Source organism: Mobula hypostoma, chromosome 3 (genome assembly GCF_963921235.1).
Source record: "Mobula hypostoma chromosome 3, sMobHyp1.1, whole genome shotgun sequence".
NCBI lineage: Eukaryota > Metazoa > Chordata > Chondrichthyes > Myliobatiformes > Myliobatidae > Mobula > Mobula hypostoma.
The window spans coordinates 53,742,351-53,754,961 of NC_086099.1; the positions used below are offsets into that span (position 1 = coordinate 53,742,351).

Sequence of the window (12,611 nt, forward strand, 5' to 3'; positions counted from 1 at the left end):
CAAGAACCTGGGTCTCAGCATGGACAAGACAAAAGAGATTATTGTGGACTTCAGGAAGGCACGTGTCAACCACTGTCCATTGCACAACAATGGCTCTGCTGTGGAGAGAGTGAAGAGCACAAAGTTCCTTGGTGCTCCTAACAGACAGTCTAACCTGGACTCGCAAACACCACCTCATTAGCCCTGAAAGCACAGCTACATCTACAGTTTCTGAGGAGGCTGAGGTGTGTAAGACTCCCCTACCCCAATCTAACAATTTTCTACAGGAGCACCAGGGAGAATGACTTGTCTGGCTGAATCATCGGAAGCTGCAAGGCAGTAGACTGCCAGACCCTACAGAGTGCATTATGTGTGCTTTATGCTGATACTTTTTCAGTTATTTCATTTCAAAGAAAGCAGATTATGAAAATTGAAGTAAAGTTCAATTTTATTTACTTTATTTCTTTTTCAATATTTTTATTTTGATTTCTATATATAGAAGAATACAGCGTTCAAGAGAATACATATTATAAAACAAAAGACAAAATATAATACCAGATACAGTATATTGAATCACATTAATGAACTCCTTACTCTATATTCATATGGATTAGATTAGTTCGTTTATTAGAATATAAACATTTTATTAAGGAAAAAAAAAGATCTACACTCACTACCAAAGCCAAAGCTGTTTGGGGGAAAAAAAGAAAAAAGAAACTTGTCAGATAATAAAATATACTATTAACCAACTTCTGTACTTTAACAAGAAGTCAAAGATTATGAAAATAATTTAAAAATGGTCCCCACAAACTTTGAAAATTTTGGTTAGATTCAGAAATTGAACAATGAATTTTTTCTAAATTTAGGCATGTCATAACATCCCGTAACCACTGAGCATGATTAGGCGGAACAGCATCCTTCCATTTAAACAAAAGCACCCTCCTAGCCATAAGAGCTAGAATGTGTAGATCAGGTGTCTTCAAAATGATATCTTTACTTCCAACAATACCAAATAGGGCAGTCAAAGGATTAGGCTTAAAACTTACTTTAAAGAGTACAGAAAAAGTTTGATATTTTCCAGGACTTGGGCAAGTCCAAAACATATGAATAAGTGAAGCTTCTCCATTGTTACACCTATCACAATAGGGAGATATATCTCTATAAAAACGAAATAATTTATCCTTGGTCATATAAGCCCTGTGAACCACCTTAAATTGTAGGAGGGAATGACGAGCACATAGCGATGAAGTATTAACTAATTTAAAAATCTCATTCCAAGTTTCTTCTGAAATTGAGGTCTGTAAATCTTGTTCCCGAGGATTTATTTTACTTAATTATTAATTCATTTTAAATAGGGCCTGGCTGATTAAAGTTTTTGTAAAGGAGAGACAACTATTGCTTTTTTTTAAACACAGTTATGAGTAAATAACTCAGAATTTAAAAATCCAGAATTTTCAGTTGTATGTCATTGTAGCCTAAAGTCAACTTGAATAAATGTAGCATTTGGGAAGGAAGAAGGAGGAAGTGGATAGCAGAGAAGAAATGAGATGGAGGGTCTTCCAAGTACTGCAGTAATATTTAACAAATTTTTATTTTGGCTCATTTTACATAGAAGTAGTGTGAGCTGTAGAGTTATTCACAATGGTGCTTGACGACGAGATTCTGTGGAGTGCCCCTTGGTAGTACAGCTGGTTAATGATGCTTGAGAATGGTGAAATGAACATTGTGACTGGTCTCTAACCTTTTGACCAAGTGGGAGAAGACATCAGACCACCACTTGCTCATTTGATGGAGGAACATGGTATTAATATGGGCAATGTGGAGATCATTTACATGCAACTTGTGAAATGAGGGGCATTTAGAGATGTCATGTTAGAGACTCTTAAGATAGATTTTCTCACTTTGTATCAAAGTGTAGGACAGCATATGTGGCAAAATGCTTATAATTTCAACTGTTGGTGCACATCCCATTTGATTCTGTTCCTTCATTTTAATGATCAAAGTATTATGTTTGCTTGATTTCATGATCATGTACAACTGATAAGACTCTTTATAAAAAACAAAAAGTGCTTTGGGTTGGTTCCATCCTTTTTACCTGTATTTCTGTGTGAAAGGGGATGTGCAAAAGCTTGTATATGGATTTCTCTTATATAAACGACATACATCAAAGTTGCTGGTGAACGCAGCAGGCCAAGCAGCATCTATAGGAAGAGGTGCAGTCGACGTTTCAGGCCGAGACCCTTCGTCAGGACTACCTGAAAGAAGAGATAGTAAGAGACTGGGAGACCGCTTTGCTGAACACCTACGCTCTGTCTGCCAGAGAAAGCAGGATCTCCCAGTGGCCACACATTTTAATTCCACATCCCATTCCCATTCTGACATGTCTATCCACGGCCTCCTCTACTGTAAAGATGAAGCCACACTCAGGTTGGAGGAACAACACCTTATATTCCGTCTGGGTAGCCTCCAACTTGATGGCATGAACATTGACTTCTCTAACTTCCGCTAGGCCCCACCTCCCCCTCGTACCCCATCTGTTACTCATTTTTATGCACACATTCTTTCTCTCACTCTCCTTTTTCTCCCTCTGTCCCTCTGAATATACCTCTTGCCCATCCTCTGGGTCACCCCCCCCCCGTCTTTCTTCCCGGACCTCCTGTCCCATGATCCTCTCGTATCCCCTTTTGCCTATCACCTGTCCAGCTCTCGGCTCTATCCCTCCCCCTCCTGTCTTCTCCTATCATTTTGCATCTCCCCCTCCCCCTCCAGCTTTCAAATCCCTTACTCACTCTTCCTTCAGTTAGTCCTGACGAAGGGTCTCGGCCTGAAACGTCGACTGCACCTCTTCCTATAGATGCTGCTTGGCCTGCTGCGTTCACCAGCAACTTTGATGTATGTTGCTTGAATTTCCAGCATCTGCAGAATTCCTGTTGTTTCTCTTATATAAAATTAGTTTTGTTGAAATGTGATAAAAAGGGTATTTGTAGTGAACCATGTTTGCAGAAAAAAGCTCTAGAACAGCTTCCTACTGACAAATTCGTGTTGAACCAATGAGGAAAAGAAAATTGCAAAAGATTGTCAATGAGGATACAAGTGAAAGGATCAGGAGTAGGCCATTCGGCCCCTTGATCCTGATCCTGTCAAATTGACTGTGGCCCATCTGATCATGGCTGCAGCTTCATTTTCCTGTAGTATACAAATCCACCTTCCTTGGCCTTCTCTCCATGACACCTTAAGATATACTGGGGTGCGATGATAGTGTGGCAGCTAGTGTGACGCTATTACAACTCAGGGCGTTCTGGAGTTTGGAGTTCAATTCCGTCGCTGTTTGTAAGGAGTTTCTACGTTCTCCTCATGATAACATGGGTTTCTTCAGATGCTTTGGTTTCCTCCCACAGTCCAAAGGCATACTGGTTGGCTGGTTAATTGATCATTGTAAGTTGTCCCTTGATTATGATAGGATTAAATTGGTGTGTTGCTGGGGAGTGCAGCTCATCGGGCCTGAAGGGCCTGTTCCACAATGTACCTTTAAAAGTAAAATAAGTGGATAGTTACAATGATTCAAGATCTTCTGAGGGAAGAAATTACTTTTCATCCCATTTTTAAATGGACAACACTATATTCTGAAAGAATGTTCTCTTGTTCTATGTTCCAGTACAAAACAAAACATTCTCTCAGTATCTACCTTGTCAAGCTTCTTTGGAATCTTCTGTACTTCCTTCTAAACTCTGATTATAGGCAATTATTAATTCTTGTATCTTGTCCCTTAAGAGACCAACGTCCATTTTGGCCGATTTCTTCCTCTTTCTGTATTTTTGATTCTTAACCTTTTTTTAATTTTGTATCACTGCTTTCCTAATATATTTTCCCTCTTTTCTAGTCATTCTATGTATTTCTAAAATTTATCCAGTCTTCAGGCCAGCCATTAATCTTCACAACAGAATAGGTTTTTCTTTTAATTTGGTATCACCCTAACACTCTTGCCTAGACATACACAGATTATACTTCTTATAGTCAATGGAGTATATCCTGAAAATTATGAAATATGTTTTAAAATATCTGCCATTGCTTAACTTTTGTATAATTTTGATCTATTTTCTTCAGTTCTCAATGCCAGTTCTACTTTCAAATAGTTGAAATTGGTTTTAAGATATTAGTGACAGATGTAGGTTTCTCATGCTTAACCAGTTTATGCAATTCTACTCTGATTTCTGCGCCGTTCCCCTATTTATGTAGTTTGAGATCGTTAACTCATTCTGTATCATTACACTTGATTGGATGTAATAAGAGAGATGAAGGTCATGATGTTCACCTAAGGAAGACTTTTTAAATGGAGACAGGCAAGCATGCATGATGTTTCTGGGTTGCTTGTATTGCAGGATACTTTTAAAAATTTGGAATAATTCTAATGTGCAACATGGTGATTTGCTGATGTGCAAGCCATACAATTAAATATTATGTAACATCTCTGAAATCTTTTTCAGTCTGTGAACTTCGATCTCCTTCAATGAGTGATTTCCTATGGGGTTTAGAGAGTTCTGGTTGGTTGAAGCACATTAAAGCCATCATGGATGCGGGTATATTTATTGCAAAAGTAAGTAAATTAATTCAGTACCACTGTTCCAAGCTGGTATTATGGGTTTCACTTCATATTACGTCGGCATTATCATCAGTCTTGAGGTCGGCCTGTCAAATATCTCACAAAGAATTGGAATGCTTCACAAAGCTGAAATTCCTAAACTTCAGTGCTGTTAGAAACACAGGAAATGTTCATACTTTAAGGAGTCCAAAGAATACTCAATTTTTTTTCAGTATGAAAGTTGACTAAAGTTTCATTGACAAAAATTATCCAGAAAGTTGTCACCAGCAAAGACTTCTTGATTGCTGAAGATACAAACAAAATGAACATTTCACTATGTTTTGATTTTTGGAACTCTTGTACTCTGAAATGCTGAAGCTAAGAAAGCAGCCATATGACTGTCTGAGGATTGAGCCAGCCTAAGGGAAATGTTGGTGAACCTGTCTGAAACCAGAGATTATCATCAGTAGCCTCTGCATTTCACATTTATATTTGCAAATGCAGAGCTCTGGAATTTGCTGTCGGGCAACTGTCTGTGCTCAGATACTAGTTCTCTTGTGGAGATAGCGTGGGATTGGGAGTATGAACTGTTAGGACACAGAAGGCTTTTTTAATTGCATTGCTACCCCGCCTTCCTCCGGATTGTTTTTGAGCACAAGTTATTCGTTCACTCTGAGGAATGCAGATGAAAGCAATGGTGTCACACACACACACAATGCTGGAGGAACTCAGCAGGTCAGTCAGGAAATGATTAAACAGTCAATATTTTGGGCCAAGACCCTTCATTAACACTGGAAAGAAAGGAGGACAATGCCAGAATTAAAAGGTCAGGGGAGGGGAAGGAGGACAAGCTAGAAGGTGATAGGTGAAGCCAGGTAGGCAGAGGAAGGGAGATGAATTTAGAAGCTAGAAGTTGATAGGTGGGAAAGGTAAAGAGCTGGAGAAGAAGGAACCTGATACGAGACAAGAGTGGACCATGGGAGAAGGGATGGAGGAGGGGCACCAAAGGGAGGTGATAGGCAGGTGAGGAGAAGAGGTAAGAGGACAGTGTTTGGGAATAGAAGAACAGGAAAGGGGGAGGGGAAAAATACTGGTAAGAGAAATCGATGTTCATGCCATCAGGTTGGAGGCTACTGAGACAGAATATGAGAGGTTGCTCCTCCAACCTGACAGTGGTCTCATTGTGGCAAAAGAGAAGATGAGAAGAAGAGAAAGGTGCTGTTTGAAATGGGCCACATTCTTATTTTATTAAAATGACAATAACAATAATGAATAATATTTTGTTTTATATAAAGTCTATCAATTTAACCTTAGTTTTGCAGAATCAGAATCAGGTTTATTATCACTGGCATGTGATGTGAAATTTGTTAACTTAGCAACAGCTGTTCAACGCAATGCATAATATAGAAGAAAAAATAATAATACATAAATCAATTACAGTATATGTATATTGAATAGATTAAAAACATGCAAAAAACAAATATTGTATATTTAAAAAGAAGTGAGGTAGTGTCCAAGGGTTCAACATTCATTCATGAATCGGATGGCAGAGGGGAAGAAGCTGTTCCTGAATCGCTGAGTGTGGGCCTTCAGGCTTCTGTACCTCCTACCTGATGGTAACAGTGAGAAAAGGGCATGCCCTGGGTGCTGGAGGTCCTTAATAATGTACGCTGACTTTCTGAGACACCGCTCCCTGAAGATGTCCTGGATACTTTGTAGGCTAGTACCCAAAATGGAGCTGACTAGATTTACAAACTTCTGCAGCTTCTTTTGGTCCTGTGTTGTAGCCCCTCCATACCAGACAGTGATGCAGCCTGTCAGAATGGTCTCCATGGTACAACTATAGAAGTTTTTGAGTGTATTTGTTGACATACCAAACTTTTTCAAACTCCTAATGAAGTATAGCCGCTGTCTTGCCTTCTTTATAACTAGATTATGAAGACACGTAGTCCTCTTTTATTGTCATTTAGTAATGCATGCATTAAGAAATGATACATTATTTCCTCCGGTGTGATATCACAAAACACAGGACAGACCAAGACTGAAAAAAACTGACAGAACCACATAATTATAACATATAGTTACAACAGTGTAACAATACCATAACTTGATGAAGAAGTCCATGAGCACAGTAAAGTTCAAGGTTTCTCAAATGTCTCACATCTCACGCAGATGGGAGAAGGAAGGAAAACTCTCCCTGCCATGCCGACCACAATCCGACTCTGAGTCATCTGAAAACTTAGAGCTCTGATCAGCTCTCCGACACCGAGTACTGAGCGCCATCTCTGTCTGAACGATTCGACTTCCTTCTTGATCGCCAAAAGCAGGCAAGGCCGGGGATTTTGAAGCCTACCCTCCGAAAGATTCCTGACCACACAGTAACGACAGCAGCGAATGGGCGTTTCAGAAATTTCTCCAGATGTTCCTCTGTGCTTTCACGTCCATTCTCCATCAAATCAGAATTGTCCATGGCCCCTGTTTAACAGATACGATATCATTTTTCACCGGAGAGCTGCGCACATGCATCTTCTCCTCCCGCCGATATATATCGATATGATATGTTGGGAGGTTAGATCCTCAGAGATCTTGACACCCAGGAACTTGAAACTGCTCACTCTCTCGACTTCTGATCCCGCTGAGGATTGGTATGTGTTCTTTTGTCTTACCATTCCTGAAGTCCATAATCAGCTCTTTCGTCTTACTGATGTTGAATGCCAGGTTAAATTAAGGTTGAAATTTGACTTTGATGCCTGGCACTAAACAAGATTAGCCCAGACAGACCCATTTGTTATGTTTTTGTAACTTCAAGGCATAAAACTAATTGCTAGAAAAAGATGGGAACCCAGGAGAATACGTCTCAGTTTTCCTTTTACTGTAAGCGATGCAAGTACATATGACAAAGTATGCCATTCCCTTTTACACATAACCCATAACTAATTATTTTAATGAACTAGAATGCTTAAACAATATAAATACAGCATTACTCAAATATTACTGAAATCGTAAATGCATAAAACTCTTTCTGCTTAGCTATGAACTCTAACTCAATATAGAATGCATCTCAACTTGTATACATGCATATCTATACAGTATACTATATAATCCGACTGCTATATACAGACATCCACAGCATAGTAAATCTTAAATTCTCACACTCAGGCCTAAGGTTTTAATCGCTGTGGAGGATTTATTACTCATGTGAGATAACATCTTTCTTGACAAAGGGTTCACTCTGCTCTGCTTGAGGCAGTAAATCAATTTCAGGTCTGGGGCCTCCCCCATTGCGGTTGGAGGCATTGACTCTGGGACTGCAGGAAGTGGTTCTGACGACTCTGGATACTTTTCTTCTTGATGTATTGGCATCCTGAACAATGCATATCAAGCCTCACTGGACAATATAGATTATAATGTGTGAGTATAGTGTCTGATGTCACCATTTCCTTTACCTTTTGGAAAGCCACCTCACACTGCTTTGCCAATTGCTATTTCTTCCCAATCTGTAGTAGTGAGTTCAAGGGTGGAACTGGGTTAACTGTCTGGACACGCCCCTCTGCTGACTGCCCCTGTGGCTCCTCCCACAGATCCCTGAATAAAGGCAATTTTGCCCTGCTCCTCCCCATCAGACTAGGGGCAGACACTCAGCATGGAGGTCACGTCGTACTGCGAATAAAAGCCTTTCAGTATTTACCCTACTTTAGTCTTTTGGAATTATTGAAGGTGCTTCAGCACAGTAGCCAGATTTGGCAGGAACCTGTTATAGTAATTGACAAATCCTAAAAAGGACCATGATCCTTTGGCCTTGGGGGATCCACCTCTGCTTGAATTTTCTCAGCACACTTGTGTAATGCTTGTACGTCAGTGGTGTGACCACAGTAAATGATGCTTGGTATAAAGAATTTGTATTTGTTGTGTCATGCTCTGAGCTCATAATCTTCTAATCTTTTTACCACTGTCTTAAGATGCTGGGGATGTTCCTCATCATCCTCACTGGTAACAATGATGTCAATAAGGTAACACTGAGTGCCTGGGCAACCTTGCAGCAGCTGGTCCATAGCCTTCTGCGAGAGTGTAGCTGCAGAGGCTACTCCAAAAATAAGCCAATTATAGTGATAAAGCCATTGTGACTGTTTCTGGTGAGGAACACTTTGGACTCTTCTTCCATCTTCATTTGTAGTTGACTTCAACCAAGTCCACTTCGCTGAAGTGTTTTCCTCCAAGAAGGTTTGAAAAGATATCCTCTTTCCTGGGCAGAGGGTATTGATCTACTTTCAGTACTGGGTTGATGGTGACCTTAAAATCATCAAAGATCCTGACAGACCTGTTATTCCTAGCTACTGGGACCATGGGTATTGCCCATAGGCTCCACTCTACATTGGAAAGAATTCCTGCAGCCTCCTTGTGATCTAGTTCACTGGATACTTTATCATGGTTGGTATAAGGAACATTGTAAAATGTGGGTGTGGTATTTTCATTTAACATTATTTTACGTTTGATATATTTGAGTTTTCCAAGGCCATCCCTGAACACTGATGTGGCATTATCCAGTATATTTCTTAATTCACTTTCATTTAGGGGGATGTGACATGCAAATGCTAGATGGATCTCCAATCAAGTTGTAGTTGTCTTAGCCAATCACGTCCCCACAATGCTGGCCCTTCTGTTTTTGTTCAAAGGTCCAACTTAATGTCAGAGAAATGTATACAGTATACATCCTGAAATGCTTTTTCTTCACAAACATCCATGAAAACAGAGAAGTGCCCCAAAGAATGAATGACAGTTAAATGTTAGAATCCCAAAGTACCCCCCCCAACTCCTCTCCCTCCCACACGTAAGCGGCAGCAAGCAACAATCACCCCTCACCCCACCGGCAAAAAAAAAGCAACGGCACCCACCACCGAGCACTCAAGCGTGAGCGAAGCAATAACAAAGACACAGACTTGCAGTCCTTCAAAGTCTTCGCGTTTCACCCGGTATACGACATACCACAGGCTCTCGCTCTCTCTCTCCCGAATAAGGGAGAAGGAGATGTCTCCATTTTCCCAGCGAGTGGGGAGACATAACAAACAATTCGCTGGTTTACAATGTTAAAAGTCTGTTACGTCACTTTTTTTCCAGCCCTGTACCAGTAGATCTCAAAGATCTCAGGTCTTCGGACACACAGCAGATATCCCGACTCCCCCGATGACACACGAGTCTCCTGCCGTGACACCGACCCTCAATCCACCCGCCTCCAGAGCCCCAAGATCCTAGGCTTCCAAATCCAAGCTGGACTCTTAGGCTGAGCCCTTGGCATGCTGAACAACAATGGTCAGTTATGAATCCCGAGAGATGGTCCTATTCCCGCAAAGAACTGAAGTCAGTGTGTAACTCCAGGGCAGGGTCTTCCAAAGAACTCTGAAAGGGAAAAATAAAGATATTAAAGATGAAAATAGAGCTGTTTCAGAAGATGCAAGCAAAAGAGTCACCATTAAGTGCCATCATTACTCTGCTCTGCCTCTTCTTACCGCATCCAAACCCAATGTGACTTGCTGGTTGTTGTATTTCACTTTTACAAATGTTACTCTCACAGGAGTTAACTTTTCTCCAGTATATGTTCTTAGTTGGATATCTGCAGGCTTCAGTTCAGTACCTTTTGAACGCTGTTCAAACTCATCTCGTGGAATGATTGAAACAGCCAAGCCAGTGTCCAATTCCATTTTAATTAATTTGCCTTTCACTTCTGGTGAAGCAGTATTACTTGTCTCTTGTTAGTTTTCACATTGTAGATCTTAAGGCTACCCAGTCCTCTGTCATTGTCATTATCAGATTTTTCATCAACAGCATGCAGATTAGTGGTCATTTTGAAACTGCAGCTTGACTTTTTAATCTTTTTTTCTTCCATTTATTTTTGTCTGTCTGCCCAACATGTTCTTTTTATGTGTCGTAGTTTGTTGCATTTTCTGCGGGTTTTGCCTTTAAATCTGCATTGGTCTGGTGTATGTGAGCCCCCGCCACCATGGTAACACAATTTGTTAAGCCAGGCAGGCCTCTGGCTAGATGCTGCAATTTTGTTCACGCTTATATTCATTCCTGACTGAAACTCAATTAAGACTCTGCTGTTTCTATTGATACAGCTATTTCAGTTGCTGTTTTAAATGTAAGTTGAGCTTCAGTTAGGAGCCATTTATGAATGCTTTCTTGTAAGATTCAACAAACTTAAATGATCTCTTGGTGCATGATTCAGGCCATCATTGAACTGACAATGCTCAGACAATATCTTCAGTTAAGCTACATATGCTGAAATGGACTCCCCTTTTCTTATGATTCCGCTTATGAAAGCTGAAGCATTCTGCAATCCATAATGGCTTCAGTTCTAAATGTTCTTGCATTACTTGCACGATATTAGCAAAGTTCATTTTGGCTGGTTTAGTTGAAGCAGTAAAACTTCTAAGCAAACTGTCTGCCTTTAAATCCAATGCACTCAACAAAATTGTCACTCACTTTCATTGGCTATTTCATTTGCTTTAAAATGACATTCAATTTGCTCAATGCACATATTCCAGTTATCTCTTGTGAAATCGAACACCTCTATTGTTCCAATGTAGCCAGTATTTCTGCTTTAAAAAAATAACGTTTATGAACACTCAGTACTCGCTGTTTATGAACCCGTGAATTCGTCTGTCTCCTGGCTTTTGTTTTAGTTTGTCCGACTTCCTCCCCTTGTGAAGGGGAAAAAAAGTACTGCGCTGCTTTTTTTTACTCACCTATTTCTTGCAGCTCTTTTTTTAAAAATAAAAACTCTGACATCTCATTGTGCTTCAACGGGTATGTAGTCATTTCAGGTTCTTTTAAAACTTCCACATCACACTGTTATGGTTTTTAACTCCAAAGCATAAAACTAATTGCAAGAAAGGGATAGGAACCCAGTTGAACTTACCTTAGTTTTGTTTTAACTTCAAGCAACACATGTAAGTATGACATGGTGCCATCATGATGTGTGCCATTCATGTACTTTTACATACAGCCCTTATTTAATTTGTTTAAATGAACAAAAATGCCTTAGCAAACAATATTTGTTTTTACTTTACAATATTACTCAAATATAACTGAAATAGTAAATATACAACACCATTGACTTGACTGTTAGGAGACAATTATAACAGACTTCAGCATCCATTTAATGCCAGGCATTACAATTCTGTTCCATTAAGTCCATGAAGTCCATAAAAGTACATCAGATTGATTGTTATTTGGGCAACTATTAATGAAATACATTAATTAACAGTCCAAACAAGTTTTCTTGGGACTTGTGATTTGCTTCTTTCTGTGAAGTCCTGCAGTCAGTTTGCATAAACAATGAAAGGCAGGCAAATCACATGAAGAAATGTTCTCACTTTATTCTCATCTTTAGCTTTGGAATGTTGTGGCGGCTTTGGCAGCTTTACGGAGGTATATGACCAAGCAGATTATTGGCTGTAAATAAGATAGAAATACTGTTGTTTCAGGCTGTTGCAGAGGAAGCCGCCAGTGTATTGGTCCACTGTTCGGATGGTTGGGACAGAACTGCCCAAGTCTGCTCTGTAGCAAGTGTACTACTTGATCCATTTTACCGAACCTTAAAGGGATTCATGGTAAGAATATAATATTAAAAAAAGATGAAGGTGACACAAGCATGTTGAGTATTCAGAAATAGTTACTAATGTTGATGTTCTTGCTAATATATTCTCTGCTTATGATGCCAAACATCAAATGCCCTAATTTTGTGGAGGTGTGATTCTGCTGTCACTGATAGCTATCTGGTACTTTGGTTAATGACCATTTTTAATTTGTGATAATTGGCCATTAATTTTGCTGTTGGTTGTACAAGATTGATTCAATATTCAAGCCTGCACATTTATCTAACATTGATATTTTTCGGGATTGTTCAGGAATGGGAAACTTGACTTATTTTCCTTTCCTGTTCTAAGCACACTGAGATCAACAATGGAGTCCCTACTATTCGCTAAAGAACTCTATAACAACATCAAAATTTACCCCTCTCCCACTCTGTGAAGCTTATTTAATCTTTGTAAAC

At 39.7% G+C, this 12,611-nt stretch overlaps 1 protein-coding gene across 3 annotated transcripts in view; it reads left to right on the forward strand.

Moving 5' to 3' along the window:
- mtmr7b (myotubularin related protein 7b) overlaps positions 1–12,611 on the forward strand; it is a 116,214-nt gene that overhangs the window by 62,934 nt on the left and 40,669 nt on the right. For all 3 annotated transcript variants that reach the window (XM_063043049.1, XM_063043046.1, XM_063043048.1), the window contains 2 exons: positions 4,464–4,573; positions 12,043–12,168. In XM_063043049.1, coding sequence (XP_062899119.1) covers positions 4,464–4,573; positions 12,043–12,168 — 236 coding nt within the window. The remainder of the gene's footprint in view (positions 1–4,463; positions 4,574–12,042; positions 12,169–12,611) is intronic.